The sequence below is a fragment of the Nicotiana sylvestris genome, chromosome 12, assembly GCF_000393655.2.
Source record: "Nicotiana sylvestris chromosome 12, ASM39365v2, whole genome shotgun sequence".
Taxonomy (NCBI): Eukaryota; Viridiplantae; Streptophyta; class Magnoliopsida; order Solanales; family Solanaceae; genus Nicotiana; species Nicotiana sylvestris.
In genome coordinates, this window is record NC_091068.1 from 15,699,851 (window position 1) to 15,722,810 (window position 22,960).

The 22,960-nt window shown below is 39.3% G+C and overlaps 1 protein-coding gene across 1 annotated transcript; it reads right to left on the minus strand.

The window, feature by feature from the left end:
* Positions 1-794: 794 nt before the first annotated feature.
* LOC104240717 (uncharacterized protein At4g15970-like) lies at positions 795-21,376 on the minus strand. The gene is made up of 5 exons (XM_070163335.1): positions 21,103-21,376; positions 8,048-8,118; positions 2,454-2,819; positions 1,071-1,552; positions 795-798 (listed from the first exon to the last, which is right to left on the minus strand). Exons 1-5 carry the CDS (start codon positions 21,374-21,376, stop codon positions 795-797), a joined length of 1,197 nt encoding a protein of 398 aa, XP_070019436.1.
* Between the last annotated feature and the right edge of the window lie 1,584 nt (positions 21,377-22,960).

Sequence of the window (22,960 nt, forward strand, 5' to 3'; positions counted from 1 at the left end):
AAAATTATGTGTTTATATAGAGAAACACTTATTCTAGCTCTTAAATAGTTGAGAAGAAGGCAAATTTTGCGTCGTTGCTCGCTCGCTCAACTTCGAATTTATATTTGGTTACATAAATAATTGATTGATTGATTTTCTTGACAAATAAATATAAGTTTATTTATTGATATTAATATTATAGTAACGTTTACCATTTTCGTAAAGGTAATTTAACTTTTCCCTCATTTTATTTCCCACTAGTTTATTAGAAACATCTACTAGTAGGGCCATTTTTTAGCGACAAAAAAATGGATTTGTTGAACTCTCCTTTTTCTTTATTATTTTCAAATAAAAGTAAGTGCAATTTTCTGGCGCCATTTGTGTTCGCTGGTCACTGATGTCTGAAGTATCGCTACACTAATAAGGTTAATCCATTGAGGGTGGGAGGTAGGTGAGGGGGTCGAGGTTCGAGGGTGGGGTGAGATGGGGCTAAGGGGTTGGGCTCTTACGGGTAGAGAGGAGACAATCATCATGAAATTCCACCTTCAATCAGGAAAATTATTTTCATAATTAGTAACAAACTTTTTTTCTCTAGAGAAAAATATTTTTCAAAATATTTTGATGAATAAAACATAGAAAAGATAAATGCAGTCAGAATCTCGTCCACTCTAAGCTTCATTAAACATGTCGAAAAGATAAATGTCATTTCCTATTTGACTAATTCTAGTATTGTAAGATCAAGAACTATACAAGAGGTACTTAATTTTGAATTATTATAACACTTTCATGAGTATATATAAAAGGAAAAAATTGATTTATCTAGAAATTTAAAAAAAAAAAACAAGAGAAAAAACAACAGATGATGTTTAAAAGAAAATGATATTATCTTGACCCACATGTTCATAATAATAACGAGGGCTAATCACTTTTCGGCCCTGTAACTAAAAAATAGTCATTGTTATGAAATTTTAAATTTCACGAGTAAAACTCCACGAGATTATTACAAAATTTTACTGGTAGAATTTGAAACTCGATGTAATGACAATTTTTTAATTACATGGGAAGAAAAGTGATTTTTTATGAATTTTAACCCACATATTCTTGGAACAGTCCAAGTATGTCTTTTTGAAATCCTTTCGCCATTTGGCAAAGCCATATAATTTTTCCAATCATTAATGGCCATTTTTAGGTCATGTATTTTGTTACCAAGACCTACACAACAATTTGCATGCATTGTGCACGCTAAATTAACATCTTTGCTAGGTTCACAAAATCCTCCAAAATAAGCTGTGTCCAAAAACATTATTTTCAGTTTAATTTTCTTGAGAAATGGATGAAATTTGATTATGTTGAGTACGTCTTGATCGTGTTTTTCTGGATAAATATTCCTTGAATCGTACCAAAATTTGTAGAATTGGATCGTTTGATTATTAGACTTCACATATTTGAACCCTCCATTTGGTGCGTTCTTCAGATTGAATGAGTTGTGGACGTAATGATCACAAGCAATTTGAAAATCGGCATGTGAATAAAAATGTGCAAATGGTCTTCGAAACCATAATATATCTGCATCCTAAAAAATTACAAAAATTAAAAAGAAACTATTAAATAATATGGTCACAAATTGTAAAATCATAAAGATGTAACTAGAAAGAAGTCACAGTATGATATGAAAATAAGTTAAAAAGTAAAAAACCCTAAGGTCTCAAAATTTGTTACTTGGCTAGTGGCTACATCATTAGTCCACTGGTCTCCATCCTTTTCCCTTAATGCCAGTCAAATCGATTTAGTACTAAGGGTTATGGTAGAATAGTGATCACTCATTCATTTTAATCTTAATTAGAGATTTCAGGTTCGAGCTTTGGGTATAAAGTTGTCGCCTTTGTTATAGGATGTTTTAGTTCCAAGGTGGACTTTTTAGACGCGAATTCGGATTTAGTTGGGCCACAATACAAAAATTGAGTATAAAAAAAACAAAAAACAAAAATAATAATAATTTTTGAAAATTAAAAAAAAAAATAAGTCAGAAAAACATGTATAGCAATTGCAAATGGCATCATTCAATAAAAGCTGTTTAACTTTAGAGAAAAGACCAATCAAAAATGTATTATAAAAGAGAGAATTTTCTTTTATCTTTTCTATAACCATTATTGTTATAAAGTATAAAAAGATTGCAGGTTAATAAAGTAGGTGACGTGAAACCATAAAAAATCCGAATTCAAGTTCTAGGAGAGACAAAAAAACACTGAATTTTCCGTGGGAGGTAGTCTTTCATACAAATATTTTTCATTTAATCATGGTTAAAATATAACTATTCTCCCTTAATTTTTAAGTGAAATTTCTTGGTTTAGTATAAACATCCGATTGATGGCGGATATATAATATTTACCCTCGAATATTACCATCTGGCGGATATGTAGTATTTACCCTCGAACACCACCGTTATTAAAAAGAAATGGTAAAAGAAAGCTTACCGTGAAAATGAAGTTATATCCCATCTGAAGAACAATACGAAGAAAATCAATTCTCCTCCACATCATCTTCAAATAATCATCACTCATAAAATGTGCTTCCCCAGAAAAATCAACTCCATTTGTGATCAATGCATAGCAATTTGGATGAACCTCCAAACAACGAGAATACGCAGTTTGATCCAAAGCTACTACTAATACATGATTCAACAGAGAATTTGTATTGTTTCCAATTCTAAAGCTTTCCAAAAAAAGATCAAAAATGGAATTTGGAGCTGTCCATGCTGCATTTAGAGTTGTTATGATCACTGTTTTGTCTTCCATGGCTGCCTCTTCTAACACTTGTTTTAATTTACTTTGCTTCTTGCTCTGAAAATGCCCACGAAATTAATTAGGGAATAAATAGAATTAAAGAGTTTAAGTTCTATGCAATGACATCTTAAAGAATATAAATAATTGATCATTAAAGTTATTAAAAGATAGTAATTGCAGATAGGGGCGGAGCTTGTATCAACTATAGGTTCGTACGAATCTAGTAAATTTGTTTGTATTATTAAATCACTAAATAATGCATAAATATTTTAATAGGGAACCTAATAACTAAGACAACTATGATTTCAAATTTCTAACTCCACCTATGATTGCGAATAACTTTATTGAATAACTATTTACCTATAACATAGTATTTCCAAGTAACATATAAATAAATTCATTGCATTACACGGTCAATATAATTAATTTATTGTAATAAATAATCTGTTTTATTTTCTATTTAAAAAAAAAAAGTATCATGAGCATACATTATGAACTAGAAAAGAATAGGAGTAGTAGATAACTCACAGTTGAAGGTAGAATATTTCCTTGCATTAAATCTTGAGAGGATGAAGAAAAGGAGTTGAAAGAATTTGAAAAGGATTCTAAAGGGTATGTATTAGAGTGACAATAAAGAACAAGGCAATAGGTAGAAATTGTAAATAATAACATGAAAATCTTTATAACTTTACAAGAAAAGAGTTGTTGATGGTGGTGGTAATGGTGGTGGTGAAAAGGCGGTAATTGAAGGCCGCCAGATTTGGTTGTGGCGGCCTCCAACAACCGTTGGTGGTGGTGATGGAAGGGCGATAATTGGAGGCCGCCGGATTTGGTGGCAGCGGCCTCCAACAACCGTTGGTCATGGCCTTTGTTGTTTCTTACTCCTTTAAAATCCACCATTTTTTTTGGTCAAATTCAGTTCTTGAGTATACCAAGAGCCATGCCCTTATATTTAAATTATGATATAATAAAATAAACATTCAACTTTAATGTATACTCAAGCAAAGCTACCCTCCATAACCTTTTCAAATAAGATTTTTTGCTCCTCAATTTAGTTAGCCTAGATGGAGCAAAGACAGTTAAATTATAATTTACTGTAGGGAAAATTGAGATAAATAACATATTAATTGACTATGATTCATTGATAAATCTTATGCAAAAAGTATATGTCGCGCCTTCATTTCTTTGGTGTATGTATAGAGCGCAAATATACTCCTTCCATAAAAGGATAAGTAGCTTCCTACATTGCAATTTGCAAAAATCAACCATATATTAAACTTCTAGACAGATATTTTTCAATTTCTTAACTTTTAGAAGTTTCTCAACCTATATCATTTTTCAAGCAATTTTAAATTTCACTTTGGAGAGTTTGTTTTTACATAAATATACCAAAGTATATATGTACAAAGAGAAGAAGCACCCCCTCCCCTGTAATAAATATGTGCAGATAACAATATATGTACAAGATAACAACAAATAAAAGCTAAGCATGTACTATTGGGAGGGGACATGCGAAAGGGGTACAAAATACGCCAATTACAACAGATATAATAATCAGAACAGTCAATATGCCTTTAACCAGTAAAACGAGTAAACACAATGAATAAAAACTGCACGACATCACCCTTCGTACTTTTACACTCACTTTCATCACAAATCAATAGATATGTCACGGCATCACCCTTCGTGCATTAACTCTCAAAAATATGGCACGGCATCACCCTTCGTGCATTAACTCTCACAATATGGTATGGCATCACCCTTCATGCATTAACACTCACATACAACACGACATCACCCTTCGTGCATTAACACTCTCCCTTACTGTATAACAATGAACAAGTAATAACGGGGAGATAGAATCAACAAGAAAAAGCCTTACGTCAACAATGGTTCCACAATACCAACCTCAACGTTAGAAATAATACGCAATTATCACAAAAACCCATAAACGTGGTAAGAACGATCAATTAAATAATAACTAGTCTAAGCATAGAAAATATGATCAAAATAAGCAATAAAATTCAAGGAACAAGTCTCACCCGCATGCTTTAACACGACAACAACGCATAAGTACTCGTCACCTCACATATATGTTATACCCAACATCTATACATGTAGCAAATAGACAAACAAATCTTGATCCCTCAAGTCAAGGTTAACCACGACATTTACCTCGCTCCAAAGGTCCATTCAAAGCTCAACCACAGCTTTGCCTTTCAAACAAGCCTCCGAACCAAAAGAATCTAGCAAATTACCAACCAAACGATTCAAATTAAGCCTTAGAAACTACCCACGATTGCAAAGGATTCAATTTAGGCTATTATTGAAAAAGTCAACAAAAGTCAACTCCCGGGCCCTCTTGGTTCAAACCCGAAATTCAAACCAAAATTCGATTACCCATTCAACCTCGAGCCCGGTTATGTAATTTGTTTTGGAATCCAACCTCTATTTGAGGTCTAAATCCCAATTTTACAAAATTCCTAATTCTACCCAACCCCTCAATTTCCACCATAAAAACACTAGATTTTAGGTTGAAAACTTATGAAATGTAATGAAATATTGAAAGAAAATAGAATCACTTTGCTAATGGATTGGGGAAGAAGAGTTTTTTGAAAAATTGCCACCAGCGTTTTCTAGTTTTGAAAATTTGAAGAATGACCAAAAATCACTTCAATTGTAGATTTTGATCAGGTGCAGGTGTCGCAATTATGAACCCGCAACTGCGAACAAATCTTCACAAATTTGACAGACAAGTCATAGATATAGTAATGGACCTGTACCGAGCTCCAGAAACAAAATACGGATCCGATATCAATAAGACCTAACATCAGTCAATTCATAAAAATCATTAAACTTTTAAACTTTTAATTTTCAATAAAAATTAATAACTCGAGCTAGGGATCTCCGAATTCAATTCTGGGCATACACCCAGGTCCCAATTTACGATACGGACCCACCGCGACCGTCAAAATACGGATCCAGATCGGTTTGCTCAAAACGTTGACCAAAGTCAACTTAAATGAATTTTTAAGGCAAAATTTTTATTTTCATCATTGTTTAACATATAAGCTTTCCGGAAATACGCGGACTACCTACGCAAATCGAAAAAGGCTAAAATAAGGTATTTGAGGCTTTGAAACACAGAATTAAGTTCTAAAACATAAGATGACATATCGGGTCATCACACCAATAAAAACAAAAGAAAAGGAAGATGTTGCACCAACAACATACTTAGTATGATTCAACAAGTGGGTCTGGGAAAGTTGGAATATACACAAACATTACCTTTACCTTGTTTGAGATAGAGAGGTTGTTTCCGATATATCGACACAAAAAAGCTTTTAAAGCAGATTTGAAAGGGGAAAAAAAAGAAGGAAACTTTGTAGATTAGTCAAGACATTGTTAATGATATCCAATGTGGTTTTGGTTATTCCAATGAAAGAATTTTGGCAAGATTACCTGTTGCATTCAAATGCAATAAAGCATTGTGGCTTTCAATTGCGTTAAGGAATCCCTGTAGCACATGTAAGTGTTGAAGTAAAGCTTATACTGAACGAATACTTTAATTAGTTTTGTTATGTCTTTGACACTCATAGCTTAATCTTGTAAACGTGGCAAAGTTTTCTTCCTTAGCCCACAAATTTCATTGTCAACAGTACCAGAATGTACTACTTAATTAAAGTCCAATTAAGTCAATGTGAAAAGGGATTAGTGAATTAAAAATTATATATAATTCATAATCAAGACTAGTTAATGCAATCAGTTTAGCAAACTAATTTTATAATTTAATTCCAATATGCAACCATGAACTTTAAATTTATGGCCTTTGTCACTACGCAAGATTTTAGTTTCCCGCACGATAGTGTTTCTTTTATTTTTTATTTTTCCCCAACCAGTATTCGATCTCTGTATTGGGCACAATTAAACTCGGATTCGCGACAAGGAATTTCATATTAAAGGGTAAAGTATTTTCTAACCAAAACGACTTCATACTCAAAGTTCGAATTCGAAATCTAATTAAATAAGTATTTATTACTTCACCACAACTTTTATTGGTACAAGTAATGTTCCAACTTGTAAAAAGAAAAAGATAGAATATGTCTCTCATGTTTTCTTTGCAAGGGCACAACTAGACAGCAATTGAGTACAACGTATATTTTCTCACACTTTTCAAATCTTATTAAGTTTTATTGAGAAGTGATCACGCTCAACTAGACCTTATAAAAAAGACAAAGCGGTCGCTATAAATATATTCTAGTTAACAAGTCCGGAGTCGAATCCCACAGGGAATTATCCTATCAATCACAGCTATTGGACTCATAGAAATTCACGTGTTCAATCTTCAGAGATATTTGAGTAATAATTTGGGTGTTTATTAACTAAATATTACGTAATAAAAATGCAGTAATATAGAACTAGCTATAAACTGGTTGTAAGCAAGAATGAGAAAGGTCTAAGGTTATAATTTCCCCTCTTGTCGGAATCATTTCCGCTATGTTTGTTATAAATTTGCCTAAGTCTTCTCTATCGATCATGAGCACTCTAACTGTCGTAACTCTCTCTTGAGTAGTTACAACAATATACTAGACATATTCTCCCGAATTACGCTAGCTGGCCTTAGTTACAGCTCACTTAGATCGCACCCAAGGTTTTGTTATCCCTAATCCCACCTTTAAACCCTTCGTATTGATCCCTCATATACGTTAGGAGTGGTGTTGTTCAACAACTAACTAAATATACACTCTCTCCCGAGTAATGCATACTAAATAGGCACAGCCGATTGAGGATCCTTCAATCAACAGCAATCACAATATAGATGAACAAACAGAGAAAATATTAAGGCAAATCTATATTAACATATCAGAAATTCATCCTCCAAGAGGTTCCATCAAAATCCTAGATTAAGAGTTTAGCTACGCATTATCGTTTTCACAATCATAACAGTAGAATTCATCATTAATGATCAAAACAAGAGGAACAAAGGTAAAACTCTATGCCAAAGCTTCTGCCTTGCCTCTTGCCTCTTCTGCCCTTCAATAATCCTTCAAAAACCTTGATAGCCTCTTTTTGGGCGAGCTGGGATTCTTATAGATTAAGGATAGTTGCCCCCGAACTTACAAATTTACCCTCGAAAATAACGTTCCTCGAAGTGACGAGCTCGGCCGCGCTTGGGCCGCACATATAGCACTCTTTTCTGCCTGACGAGTGCGGCCATGCTTGGCCCGCGCTCTTGAAGTTCAACTGTCTTCTACTTTTTTCCTTATTTTTTCACGCACATTTACCTCCGGTTGGCCTTCCTTGCTACAAATTAGCTCCAAATACTGTTCAATGTTCTCGTAATCAAGACTTGCTCCTGCAAAGCACAAAATTTATAATTAGAGCCATTTGTTATCATTTAATGTCACGACCCGGATTTTCCCACACTCGGAGGTCGTGATGGCGCCTACTAATGTGAGCTAGGCAAGCCAAACCTTTAACTACTTACCCCATTATCCAATTATTTATGGTTAACAATTATAAGGCAATAATGTGATAACAGCAGAAATTCAAATTTAAGCGGAAGGCTACAATAAAATATATGAAAACTGTATCTATTACAAATACTTAAGCCTTAACCACCCAAAACCTGGTGTCACAGTGTCATAGACTATCTAAGATTGCTACATACAAAGTCTGAAGAAATAATAATACATTGTTTCTGAATAAATAGAAAATTAAACAGGAAATAGGAATAGAGGGAGACGCCAGGGCCTGCGGACGCTTGCAGGTCTACCTTGGATCTCCGCGTGGACTGAAGGAAGCCTCCAAGCTACTGTCCAAAAGCTGCTACGGGATCTGCACATAGTGCAGAAAGTAGTATCAGCACAACCGACGCCATGTGCTGGTAAGTGTCCAGCCTAACCCCAGCGAAGTAGTGACGAGGCTAGGACCAGACTACCAAATAAACCTGTGCAGTTCAAATATATATACAGCGGAAAAGAAATACAAAAATAAACAAATAAAGATAGGAGTGGGAAACATGCTTCAGGGAATAACAGGTAAAACAGAATATCAAGAGAATTATAAAGGAATCAAAATCAACCACTAGCAAGAATAAGGAAAACAAAGGCAGATTTCACTTTCTTTTCACATCTTGTTGCAGGCGTGCAACCCGATCCAATTCCTTTATCTCGTGGTAGGCGTGTCACCCGCTCCCATTTCATTTATCTCGTGGCAGGCGCTCCACCCGCTCCCATTTCATTTGTCTCGTAGTAGGCGTACCACCCGCTCCCATTTCATTTATCTTGTGGTAGGCGTACCACCCGCTCCCATTTCATTATATCTTATGGTAGGCGTACCACCCGCTCCCATTTCATTATATCTTGAGGTAGGCGTACCACCCGCTCCTATTTCATTATATCTTGTGGTAGGTGTACCACCCGCTCCCACTTATAAGCCAACAATAATCACAAGGAATCCCGGCAAGGGAACAAGAGCAATATAACAACTTCCCGGCAAAGGAACAATGATATTTCAACAACATCCCGGCAAGGGAACAATAATATCAAAACAAATATCCCGGCAAGGAATCATTAATATCAAACAAACATCCCGGCAAGGGAACAATGGTGATAATAACATATGAAGCGCAATAAACCACAACAGAGTCATAACAATTATAATACACGACTCACGGACATGCTTGACACCAACGTATAGATACTCGTCACCATGCCTATACGTCGTACTCCACAATTACCATGTAGCAAATAAGACACAACTTCTAATCTCTCAAGCAAAGGTTAGACCAAACACTTACCTGGATGCCACGAACACAATTCACGATTCAATTATAGCTTTACCTCTTGATTCCACCACCAATTCGCTCGTATCTAGTCACAATTTACTTAATTATATCAATAAACGCTAAATGAATCAATATGAATGCATGAAAATGAATTTTCTAATGTTTTGCCCAAAAAGTCAAAAATCGCCCCCGGGCCCACACGGTCAAACCCGAGGTTCGAATCAAAATCCGATTACCCATTCCCCCACGAACTCAAATATATAATTTATTTTGAAATCGGACCTCAAATCGAGGTCCAAATCCCCAATTTTTGAAAAACCTAGGTTCTACCCAAAACACCGAATTTTTCCCATGAAAATCATTATTTTTGAGTTGAAATCATGTTAAGGAATAGAGAAAATGAGTTAGAAATCACTTACCAACGTTTTGGAGAAGAAAGGTTGTTTGAAAAATCGCCTCTTATGTTTTTGGAGTTTTGAAAAATGAAAAATAACTGAAAATCCCGTCTAAATATACTACTCTCAGATGCCCTGTGCGGACCGCACAAAATCAGCTGCGGCCGCACAGCCCTTCCTGTGTATTATAGTGACATGTTTTAGTATTTTGGCCATAACTTTCTCTACAAATGTCCAAATTGTGGTTTCTTTACCTTTCTGGAAACTAGACACGAAGGGCTACAACTTTAATTATTGAATAGTCTCACAATTCCTTGTAGATAAAAAGATATTGGCTTCCGAAGTTGGACCAGTGAACCTGTACGGACCGCACAAAATCAACTGCGGCCGCACAGTCACCAGTGCGGACAACACAAAAACTAGTGCGGACCGCACTAGCAGGTTTAGAGATTTGCACTTCTCTGAACCTCCAATAGCCATGTTTTAAGCCTAAGACACCTCGTAACCTACCCGAAACTCACCCGAGCCCTCGGGACTCCAAATCAAATGTGCATACTAACTCAAAAACATCATATGGACCTACTCGTGCGATCACATCATCAAAATAACATGTAAAATCATGAATTAAACCTCAAAACTCAACATTTTCATCAAAAACTCTCAAAGTTCATAACTCTTCAATCGAAAGTCCAACTCACGTCAAATAAACTCTATTTTTTACCAAATTTCACAGTTATCTTTCAAATACTATAACAAGTTTGTACCGGGCTCCGAAACCAAAATACGGGCCCGATAACAATAGTTTCAAATATTAATTCTTTTCTTTATTTGTTAGATAATTCAGTAAAACAATTTCTTTCAAAAATTGATTTCTAAGGCTTGGGACCTCGGAATTCATTTCCGGGCATATGTCCAAGTCCCATATTTTACTGCGGACCTCCATAGATTGTCGGAACACAGATCTGGGTCCGTTTGCTCAAAATGTTGACCAAAGTCAACCATAATCAAAATTTTAACTCTAGAAATTTCTATCTCATCTTTTCTCATAGAAGGCTTTCCGGATATAGGTCCGGACCATGCACGCAAATTAAGGTGAGGTAAAAGGGAGGTTTTTAGGCCTCGAAACACTGGATTCACTTGCAACACAAGTAATGACCTTTTGGGTCATCACATTCTCCACCTTTAAAATAATCGTTCGTCCTCGAACAGACATAAGAAGGAAGTACCTGAGTCGGGAAAAAGATGGGGATAACGGCTCCGCATATCGGACTCGGACTCCCAGTTCGAGGCAGCAGTGGTCTGACCTTTCCACTGAACACGAACAGAAGGAAAACTCTTCGATTTCAATTGATGAACCTGCCGGTCTAGAATAGCTACCGGCTCCTCCTCATAAGACAAGTCCTTGTGCAACTGGACAATGCTGAAATCTAACACGTGGGATGGATCGCCGTGATACTTCTGAAGCATGGACACATGAAACACTATATACACAGCTGATAAGCTCGGCGGCAACGCAAGTCTATAAGCCACCTCTCTCACTCGATCAAGAATCTCAAACGGGCCAATGAACCTAGGGCTAAGCTTGCCCTTCTTCCCAAATCTTATCACGCCCTTCATAGGCGACACTCGAATCAATACCCGCTCACCGACCATGAATTCCAAATCACGAACCTTGCAGTCGGCATAACGCTTTTGCCTGGACTGAGTTGTACGAAGCCTATCCTGAATAATCCTGACCTTGTCCAAGGTATCCTGAACCAGATTCGTACCCAACAACCGAGCCTCTCCCGGCTCAAACCATCCAATTGGAGATCGACACCGCCTACCATATAAAGCCTCATACGGAGCCATCTGAACTGATCCCTCGACTGGCAGCTGTTGTTGTAGATAAACTCTGCTAAGGGCAAAAACTGATCCCACGAGCCTCCAAAGTCAATGACACAAGCTCTGAGCATATCCTCCAAAATCTGAATAGTCCGCCCGGATTGCCCGTTCGTCTGAGGATGAAATGATGTGCTCAACTCAACCTGCATGACAACTCTAGCTGAACTGCTATCCAAAAATAGGAGGTAAACTGCGTACCTCGATCCGAGATGACGGACTCGGGCACACCATGAAGACGAACAATCTCCCGGATATAGATCTTAACTAACCTCTCGGAAGAGTAGGAGACTGCCACAGGAATGAAATGCGTTGACTTGGTCAACCTATCAACAATAACCCACACTGCATCGAACTTCCTCTGAGTCCGTGGGAGTCCAACAACAAAGTCCATAGTGATCCGCTCCCACTTCCACTCAGGAATCTCAATCTTTTGGAACAAACCACCAGGCCTCTGATGCTCATACTTGACCTAATGACAATTCAAACTCCGAGCCACAAATGTTGTGATATCCTTCTTCATTCTCTACCACCAATAATGCTGCCGTAAATCCTGATACATCTTTGCAGCGCTCGGATGAATAGAGTACCGGGAGCTATGGGCCTCCTCTAAAATCAACTCTCGGAGCCCATCTACATTAGGCACACAAACTTGACCCTGCAATCTCAAAACTCCATCATCACCTAAGGTAACCTGCTTGGCACCTCCGTGCTGCACTGTGTCTCTAAAAATACACAAATGGGGATCATCATACTGCCGATCATGGATACGCTCCAATAAAGAAGAATGAGCGACCGTGCAAGCTAACACACGACTGGGCTCAAAAACATCCAACCTCATGAACTGATTGGCCAAAGCCTGAACATCCAAAGCAAGCGGTCTCTCACCGACCGGAATATAAGCAAGACTACCCATACTAGCTGACTTCCTACTCAAAGCATCGGCCACCACATTGGCCTTTCCCAGATGATATAAGATGGTGATATCATAGTCTTTTAACAGCTGCAACCACCTTCTCTGCCTCAAATTCAACTCCTTCTGCTTGAATAAGTACTGCAGACTCTTGTGATCCGTGAACACCTCACATGACACGCCATACAAATAATGCCTTTAAATCTTTAATGCATGAACAATGGCTGCCAACTCCAAGTCATGAACCGGATAGTTCTTCTCATAAATCTTCAACTACCGTGAAGCATAGGCAATGACCTTGCCATACTACATCAATACCGTACCAAGTCCAATACGAGATTCATCACAATAGACTATATAAGGCCCTGAGCCTGTGGGCAAAACCAACACTGGTGTCGTAGTCAGAGCCGTCTTGAGCTTCTGGAAGCTCACCTCACACTCATCCGACCATCTGAACTGGGCACCCTTCTGGGTCAACTTGGTCATTAGGGCTGCGATAGTTGAGAACCCCTCCACGAACCGATGATAGTAGCCTGCCAATCCCTAGAAACTCCGAATCTTTATAGTTGATGCTAGTCTAGGTCAGTTCTTGACTGCCTCAATCTTCTTCGGATCAACCTGAATACCCTCTAGTGATACAATATGACCTAGAAATGCAACTAAACTCAACTAGAACTCACACTTCGAGAATTTAGCATATAACTGACTATCACTCAAGGTCTGAAAACCACTCTAAGATGTTGCTCGTGCTCCTCCTGGCTACGGGAATATATCAAAATATCATCAACAAAGAATATCACGAAAGAATCCAAGTAAGGCCTGAACACTCGGTTCATCAAATCCATAAAAGTTGTTGGGGCATTTGTCAAGCCGAATGACATTACCAAGAACTCATAATGTCCGTACCAAGTGTGGAAAGCTTTCTTAGGGATATCGGATGCCCTAATCCTCAACTGATGGTAGCCAGATCTCAAGTCAATCTTTGAAAATACCTTGGCACCCTGAAGCTGATCAAACAAATCATCAATTCTCGGTAATGGATACTTATTCTTGATTGTAACCTTGTTCAACTATCGGTAATCAATACACATCCTCATCGATCCATCCTTCTTATTAACAAACAACACTGGCGCACCCCAAGGCGAAACACTAAGCCGAATGAAACCTTTTTCAAACAAGTATTTCAAATACTCCTTCAACTCTTTCAACTCAGGTGGGGACATACGATACGGAGGGATAGAAATGGGCTGAGTGCCCGGAGCCAAATAAATACAAAAGTCAATATCCCTGTCGGGTGGCATACCCGGCAGGTCTGAAGGAAATACCTCAGGAAACTCACGAACAACGAGAATAGAATCAATAGAAGGAACCTCAGCACTAGAATCACGAACATATGCCAAATAGGCCAAACACCTCTTCTCGACCATACGCCGAGCCTTCACATAAGAGATAACACTACGGGTAGAATGACTAGGAGTCCATCTCCTCTTTAAATAAGGTAAACCCGGTAAGGCTAAGGTCACAGTCTTGGCATGACAGTCTAAGATAGCATGGTAAGGTGATAACCAGTCCATCCCTAATATGACATCAAAATCGACCATGTCCAAAAAAGCAAATCTACACAAGTCTCAAGACCTTCAATCACATCTATACATGAACGATGGAATCGATCTACCATAATAGAATCACCTACCGGCATAGACACATAAATATGATCACTCAAAGAATCACTAGGCATGACCAGATACAGTGCAAAATAAGAGGACACATACGAGTATGTAGACCCTTGATCAAATAACACTGAAACATCTCTATCACAAACCAGAATCATACCTGTAATAACTGCATTGGAAGCCTCAGCCTTGGGCCTGGATGGAAGAGCATAACATCGGGGCTGGGCCCCACCACCTTGAACTACATCTCTGGGATGACCTGCTTCTGGCTGGCCTCCACCTCTAGCGGTATGAGCTCCACCTCTAATACCTCTACCTCCACCTCTAGCACCTCTACCTCCACCTCTAGCTGGTTGGGCGGGCTATGGAACAACAGGTGCCTGAACCATGGCACGGGAACCCTGATGTTGAGAGCTACTCGATGCTCGAGGGCAATACCTAGCAATATGCCTCATGTCGCCACAAGTAAAACAAGCCCTTGGTTGCTGGGGCTGACGACCCTGGAAACTCTAAAGCGGTGGTGCACCGATAGGAGCTGGTGGTGCATTGTAGGACTGCTGATCAGAATATTGCATCTGAGAACTATGGCCACTTGAAGCACCATGAGAAACCTGAAGTGCTGACTGAAATGGCCTGGGAGGATGTCCTCTACCATACGAATCCCTACCTCCAAACAAGGTACCACTGAATTGGCCTGAATGACGAGGCCTCTTGTCAGACCCCTGACCACCTCCCTACGATAGAACCATCTCAACTCTCCGAGCCACATTGGCCGCCTCCTAGAAGGAAATCTCACTCCTTATCTCCCTAGCCATCTGAAGACGAATCAGCTGAATAAGTCCATCAATGAATCTCTTCACTCTCTCTCTTAGTGGGAAGTATGACAAGATCATGATAAGCTAGGTCGATGAATCTGGTCTCATATTGGGTAACAGTCATAGAACCCTGCTAGAGACGCTCAAACTGCCTCCGATAGGCCTCTCTCTGGGTGATGGGGAGAAACTTCTCCAAAAATAGCTGAGTAAACTGCTCCCAAGTCAAAGTTGGCAATCTGGCTGGTCTAGCCAAACAGAAATCCCTCCACCAAGTCTTGGCGGATCTAGACAAGTGAAAAGTGGCAAAATCGACCCCATTGGTCTCAACTATCCCCATGTTCCTAAGAACCTCGTGACAACTGTCTAGATAATCCTGGGGATCCTCAGTAGATGCACCGCTGAAAGTAGTAGTGAAGAGCTTGGTGAACCTATCCAACCTCCACAAAGCATCGGCAGACATAGTTGCTCCATCGTCGGTCTGAGCTACCAAACCCGGCTGAACTGCTCCAACTGGCTGAACCGCTGGAGTCTGAATCTTGGGAGCTACGTGCTCCGAAGTGCGAGTAGCAGGAGTCTGGGCTCCTCCTCCAGCTTGAGAGATGGCTGGTGCTACAAGAAGCAAGTCTGCTCAGGTGACACTCTTCATGAGGCCCAATAAATGGACCAAAGCATCATGAAGAATTGGGGTAGCAATAAACCCCTCTAGGACCTGAGCGGGGCCTACTAGAACTGCTGGGGTCAGAACCTCATCATCAAAGTCAACTTGAGGCTCCGCCATTAGTGCTGCTACTCGGGGTTGAGCTCTGCCCCTACCTCGACCTCTAGCACAGACTCGGCCTCGCCCTTTGCCCCTCATGGGAGTTGCTGCTAGGGGCTCGAGTTGCTGGTTAGTGGATGAGGAAGCGCGTGTTCTTGCCATCTGCGAAAGAATAGAGTAGAAGTTCAATTAGCATTGAGAAACCAAACCACATGACAGGAGAGAATAAATGTGAAGTTGTTCCTAACTCTATAGCCTTTGGGGGATAAATACAGACGTCTCTGTACCGATCCTTCAGACTCTACTAAGCTTGTCTATGAACTGTGAGACTCATGTAACCTAGAGCTCTGATACCAACTTGTCCCGACCCGAATTTTCCTACCCTCGGGGGTCGTGATGGCGCCTACTAATGTGAGCTAAGCAAGCCAAACCTTTAACTACTTACCTCATTATCCAATTATTTCTGGTTAACAATTATAAGACGATAACGTGATAACAGCGGAAATTCAAATTTAAATGGAAGGCTACAATAAAATATATGAAAACTGTATCTATTACAAATTCTTAAGCCTTAACCACCCAAAACCTGGTGTCACAGTGTCATAAACTATCTAAGATTGCTACATACAAAGTCTGAAGAAATAACAGTACACTGTTTCTGAATAAAAGGAAAATGAAACAGGAAATTGGGATACAGGGAGATGCCATGGCCTGCAGACGCCTGCAGGTCTGCCTTGGATCTCCGCGTGGACTGAAGGAAACCTCCAAGCTACTGTCCAAAAGCTGCTCCGGGATCTGCACATAGTGCAGAGTATAGTATCAGCACAATTGACCCCATGTGCTGGTAATTGTCCAGCCTAACCCCGTCGAAGTACTGACGAGGATAGGACCAGACTACCAAATAAATCTGTGCAGTTCAAATATATATACAGCGGAAAAGAAATACAGAAATAACGAATAAAGATAGGATGGGGGAAACATGCTTCGGGGAATAACAGGTAAAACATAATATCAAGAGAATTATAAAGGAATCAAAATCAACCACTAACAAGAATAAGAATAACAAAGGCAGATTTCACTTTCTTTTCACATCTTGTTGCAGGCGTTCAACCCGATCCCAATTCTTGTATCTCGTGGCAGGCGTGCCACCCGCTCCCATTTCATTTATCTCGTGGCAGGCATGCCACCCGCTCCCATTTCATTTATCTCGTGGTAGGCGTACCACCTACTCCCATTTCATTTATCTTGTGGTAGGCATACCACCCGCTCCCATTTCATTATATCTTATGGTAGGCGTACCACCCGCTCCCATTTCATTATATCTTGTGGTATGCGTACCACCCCCTCCCATTTAATTATATCTTGTGGTAGGCGTACCACCCGCTCCCATTTCATTATATCTTGTGGTAGGCATACCACCTGCTCCTATTTACAAGCCAACAATAATCACAAGGAATCTCGGCAAGGGAAAAAGAGCAATATAACAACTTCCCGGCAAGGAAACAATGATATTTCAACAACATCCCAGCAAGGGAACAATAATATCAAAACAAATATCCCGGCAAGGGATCATTAATATCAAACAAACATCCCGGCAAGGGAACAATGGTGATAATAACATATGAAGCGCAATAAACCACAACGGAGTGATAACAATTATAATACATGACTCACGGGCATGCTTGACACCAATGTATAGAATTGTGTTTGTCACCATGCCTATACGTCGTACTCCACAATTAACATGTAGCAAATAAGACATAACTCATAATCCTTCAAGCTAAGGTTAGACCAAACACTTACCTCGATGTCACGAACACAATTCACGATTTAATTATAGCTTTACCCCTTGATTCCACCACCAATTCGCTCGTGTCTAGTCATAATTTACTTAATTACATAAATAAAAACTAAATGAATCAATTTGAACGCATGAAAATGAATTTTCCAAAGTTTTACCCAAAAAGTCAAAAATCGCCCATGGGCCCACAAGGTCAAAACCCGAGGTTCGAACCAAAACCCGATTATCCATTCCCCCCACAAACTCAAATATATAATTTCTTTTTAATCGGACCTCAAATCGAGGTCCAAATCCCCAATTTTTTAAAAACCTAGGTTCTATCCAAAACACCCAATTTCTCCCATGAAAATCATTGATTTTAAGTTGAAATCATGTTAAAAGATGTTAAGGAGTGAAGAAAATAAGTTAGAAATCACTTACCAACGTTTTGGAGAAGAAAGGTTGTTTGAAAAATCGCCTCTTATGTTTTTGGGGTTTTGAAAAATGAAAAATAACTGAAAATCCCGTTTAAAATATACTACTCTCAGATGCCATGTGCGGACCGCACAAAATCAACTACGGCCGCACAGCCCTTCCTGTGTACTGCAGTGACATATTTTAGTATATTGGCCATAACTTTCTCTACTGATGTCCAAATTGTGATTTCTTTACATTTATAGAAACTAGACATGAAGGGCTACAACTTTCATTTCTGAATCATCTCAAAATACCTTATAGATCAAAAGATATAGGCTTCCGAAGTCGGACCAGTGAACTTGTGCGGACTGCATAAAATCAACTGCGGTCGCACAGTCACCAGTGCGGACAGCACAAAAACCAGTGCGGACCACACTAGCAGGTTCAGAGAATTGCACTTCTCTGAACCTCTAATAGCCATGTTTTAAGCCTAAGACACCCCGGAACCTACCCGAAACTCACCCGAGCCCTCGGGACTCCAAACCAAATGTGCATACTAACTCAAAAACATCATATGGGCCTACTCGTGCGATTACATCATCAAAATAACATGTAAAATCATGAATTAAACTTCAAAACTCAAACATTTTCATCAAAAACTCTCAAATTTCATAACTCTTCAATCGGAAGTCCAACTCACGTCAAATAAACTCCGGTTTTCACCAAATTTCACAGTTATCTTTCAAATACTATAACAAGTTTGAACCAGGCTCCAGAACCAAAATACGGGCCCGATAACAATGGTTTCAAATATTAATTCTTTTCTTTATTTCTTAGATAATTCAGTAAAACAACTTCTTTCAAAAATTAATTTCTAAGGCTTGGGACCTCGGAATTCATTTCCGGGCATACGCCCAAGTCCCATATTCTACTTCAGACCTCCCGGGATCATCGAAACACGGATCCGAGTCGTTTGCTCAAAATGTTGACCAAAGTCAACCATAATCAAATTTTTAACTCTAGAAATTTCTATTTCTCATATTTTCTCATAGAAGGCTTTTCGGATATAGGTCCGGACCACACACACAAATCAAGGTAAGGTAAAAGGGAGGTTTTTAGGCCTCGGAACACTGAATTCACTTGCAACACAAAAAGGTCATCACATTTAACCTTCATATAGCAATAAAGTATAGCTATGTTGGGGCGTAAATGGTCACTTAACTACATGAATATAGCCTATTATCAACACCCCACACTTAAACTATTGCTCGTCCTCGAGTAATCAACCATACTCTACAGAGGTACCTTCGCTTAGGAATTTCTCTAACTCATCACACCAAGAACATATCACAAGGATTATGTCCAGTAGTGTAACATCTTTGCCTCAAGAGTTGACTCTTACATGCCGCACAATATTCCTAACTTACTCACGTACTTTACACAGAGGTCAAGATGTACCTTTTCTTCATGAATCAAGTGCCCTCACATCGCAAACGAGAGTAGTTCCACAAGCAATAATATTCTGAACAATTAGGAACTCAAATAGACAAAATTCACTCACTCTCAAAAAGAACTTTCATATGCCACAAAAATTGTACCATAAGCTTGCCCGTAGTGTACTACTCTAGTAATCGAGCTCATTCAGTCTAGGATCAAGTAGGACTTTATTTGGTTGTAATGTAGGCTAAGGGACGGGTAGGATACATTTGGATATAAGAGTGACTACACCTCCTTAAGCACTTTAATACATACACTTTCACATTCAGAACCCCACACTTATGTCGAACCATGAATCCACCTTTACATCAGTATATATTAACTCTCTGCTTCTTTAGGCACACTTAATCAAGAGCCACTACTTATCAAAGAATATTTTTTCACAACAATATAACTATTTTAATTCTTTTTTTTCAAGTGGCTCTTACTTATTCAAAATTGTGCACCTCTCTCCTAATTTTATTAGTTTCACTCAAAAGCCAAACAAACCACCCCACATTTTAACTTTTACCATTTTATCACAATTCAAGTGCCTATGGGAGGTGAAAAGGTTCAAACAGATGGTTCATTCAAACAATTGGGTAAGGCTTGTAATGTGGTTGCCAAGGAAACAAGATAACAGGCTCAAAGGGGTTAACTACGGTACATAACAATTAGGTGGGTAAAATATACATATCTGGTTCAACAAAGAAACGCCTATATCACTTTCAAGACTGAATAAAACTACTATTTCGCTTTGCAAACACACAGGGTAAGTTCTAGGCATCAAATGCAGTGCACAGAATACAAAACAAATCTCTCACACACATGGCACATGACTCACTCCAGATTGGATTATCAAAACACTCTTGTCTAAGTACTTAAGTCACGTTAAGAACATACAATTTAAGGCACTCTAACAAAAATCAACAACTGTGACTAAGCGTCACACTAAAATGTCAATTGTATTCAAGGCGTAACAACGTTAAGAGATCCTCTTTCCATCTTAGCTCATATCCCATAAGTACCTAAAAATAAAAAATAAATAAAAATAAAACAAAAAACTAACTACATACGGTTCAAACAAAACCCTTGGAAAATGATCGCAATCTAAAGAAAAACCAAGGGGGAATTGATACACTACCTACAAAATAAAATCTTTTTTTCTCTTTTTTTTATATCAACTTAGACCCTCAAGAAACCCGTCGAGTGATATCCATCGTCGGGACAAGTCGAATCACACATTTAGACAACTAACTAAAGACCAAAATCAACCTATGTTCTTACATATATACAACATACAAACGAAGTATCCCCCACCCCACACTTAAAAAGATGGCATGTCCCCATGTATACAAAATAAAGAAATGTGAGGTAAAGGAGCTTCCCTGACAGATCAGTCCTGATCAGAGACAGTGCCAGGGTCACGGTGACACGCCTGACCCAATGCACGCAACCAACTCATGATTTTCTTCTCTAATTTAGCATTTTGGGTGGCTAAGGCATCAACTCTAGTCCTCAAGTCTGTGACAGTGGTATGCAACCCTGCCATCTCCTGCTCTAAGGCTACAAACCGAGTAACTCGAATGACCTCAGACAGTGATGCGGCTTTCGCAACATGCTCATGGGTGGGCGACTCAGCTCCCACTTCCTCCTGCTCATCCTCTCTCTCCTCAGGTGCATCCGAGTCATCACTATTATCACCTCTAGGTGCCATGGGGTCCTTCCCAACAGTCACCTTATCCACTCAAAACTTTGCCTATTTCTGCACTTTTTCATCCATGCTCAAGTTCTCCGGCACCCGAGCTTCCCGGCATAGCCTAGTGACTAGGGAGGGGAAGAAGAAACCATACTTCTTCACCGGACAACAAGTAAACATCTCCTCATGAATAATCTTGGCCACGTCAAAATTGTGGCCATTCATGAAACACCAAATCAATGCAGCTCGAGGAGCATTCACTTCAGTGGTGTTGGAGGACGGGAGCAGACGGTTATTGATGACATACAGACAACACTTCTCTTCAAAGGTTAGTGCCGCCGAATGGAACTTACGCCCATGCTTCATCCACGCAATTTCCTTGCCAGACACACATATTTTTTCAAAGAATACATCCCACTGGGTGCATCGTCTACCATAGGCTTCATAGTAGTCCTCCGCCTCCGCCAAAGGTGCAGGCAGCTGGTATGCTCTCCAAATGGCCTCAATAGAGGCATCCACATTCTTCTTGCGCACTGTGCACACATCATTCACATGTTCTTTAATGTTAGCGTAAAATTCGCGCACAACCATCAAATTTGCATCATCTGGTTCTTCAAAGAAAATCTCCAGCCCACACCGGACCACCTTATTGTACAAGTTGGGACAGCCATATTGGAGAGACCCTATATTAATACCCCTCTCTGGTATGGGTTTCTTGGATGCCTTTTCACCAAAACGGTCCTGAACTGCAGCGGAGACGAACTTGAAACTATCATAAGGACGAGCAGGACTTAAAGCACGTGCTCTAGAGGATCCATCTTGGCCGTTGGATGAAGCACCAGCGGTCCGGCATTTCTTAGAAGGCGCCATACTACCTGAAATAAAGAATATCATCAGCAAAACACAAAAGATGTGAACCAAAGGCGGTTACTCGAACTTCATCCTCACAATTGGTTATATTTAACATTAACAACTCACTTAGGCATTTAAACAAAATCTTTATATGCACCATTCACTATAGTCCCCAATTAACAAAGTTATAAGCCAAACCCACCCACAATTTCCCCAATGTCAACCACACATGTCAAGAGACACATCTACAACAACCTCAACAAGCCCACTATTTTACAAGAGCACAATACAAAAGAAATTTATTAAAGAAAAAAAGGAAAACTACTGCATAACCAAGAACTCAAATATCCCAACAATAATTGAAACAAATGATCTTACCTGGTGGAGTTGTAGTTAGGGTAGGTGAGGGGATTGTTAGAAGAGAGAAGAGGGTGGAGTAGTTGTGATTTGATCATGAATGGGGAGTATAAGGGTTGAGGTTCTTTGGGAAGAAAGAGAGGAGTTGTGTGTTTTGATTTGTGAGGTAGGGTTTAGGTTTAGGCGTGAATAGATTAAAAGAAAGAGAGAGATATCAGGTTGGGGAGGATAAGTTAGAATATTATAATTAAAAGAGCAAAACAAATAAAAAAAGAAAGTAAATAAATAAATAAATAATAACTTAAACTAAAGTGGCAGGCGGAGCGGTCCAAGCGCGTTCCAAGCACGGTCGCGCTTGCGAGGCAGAATACTTGGCGATATGCGCGGTCGGAG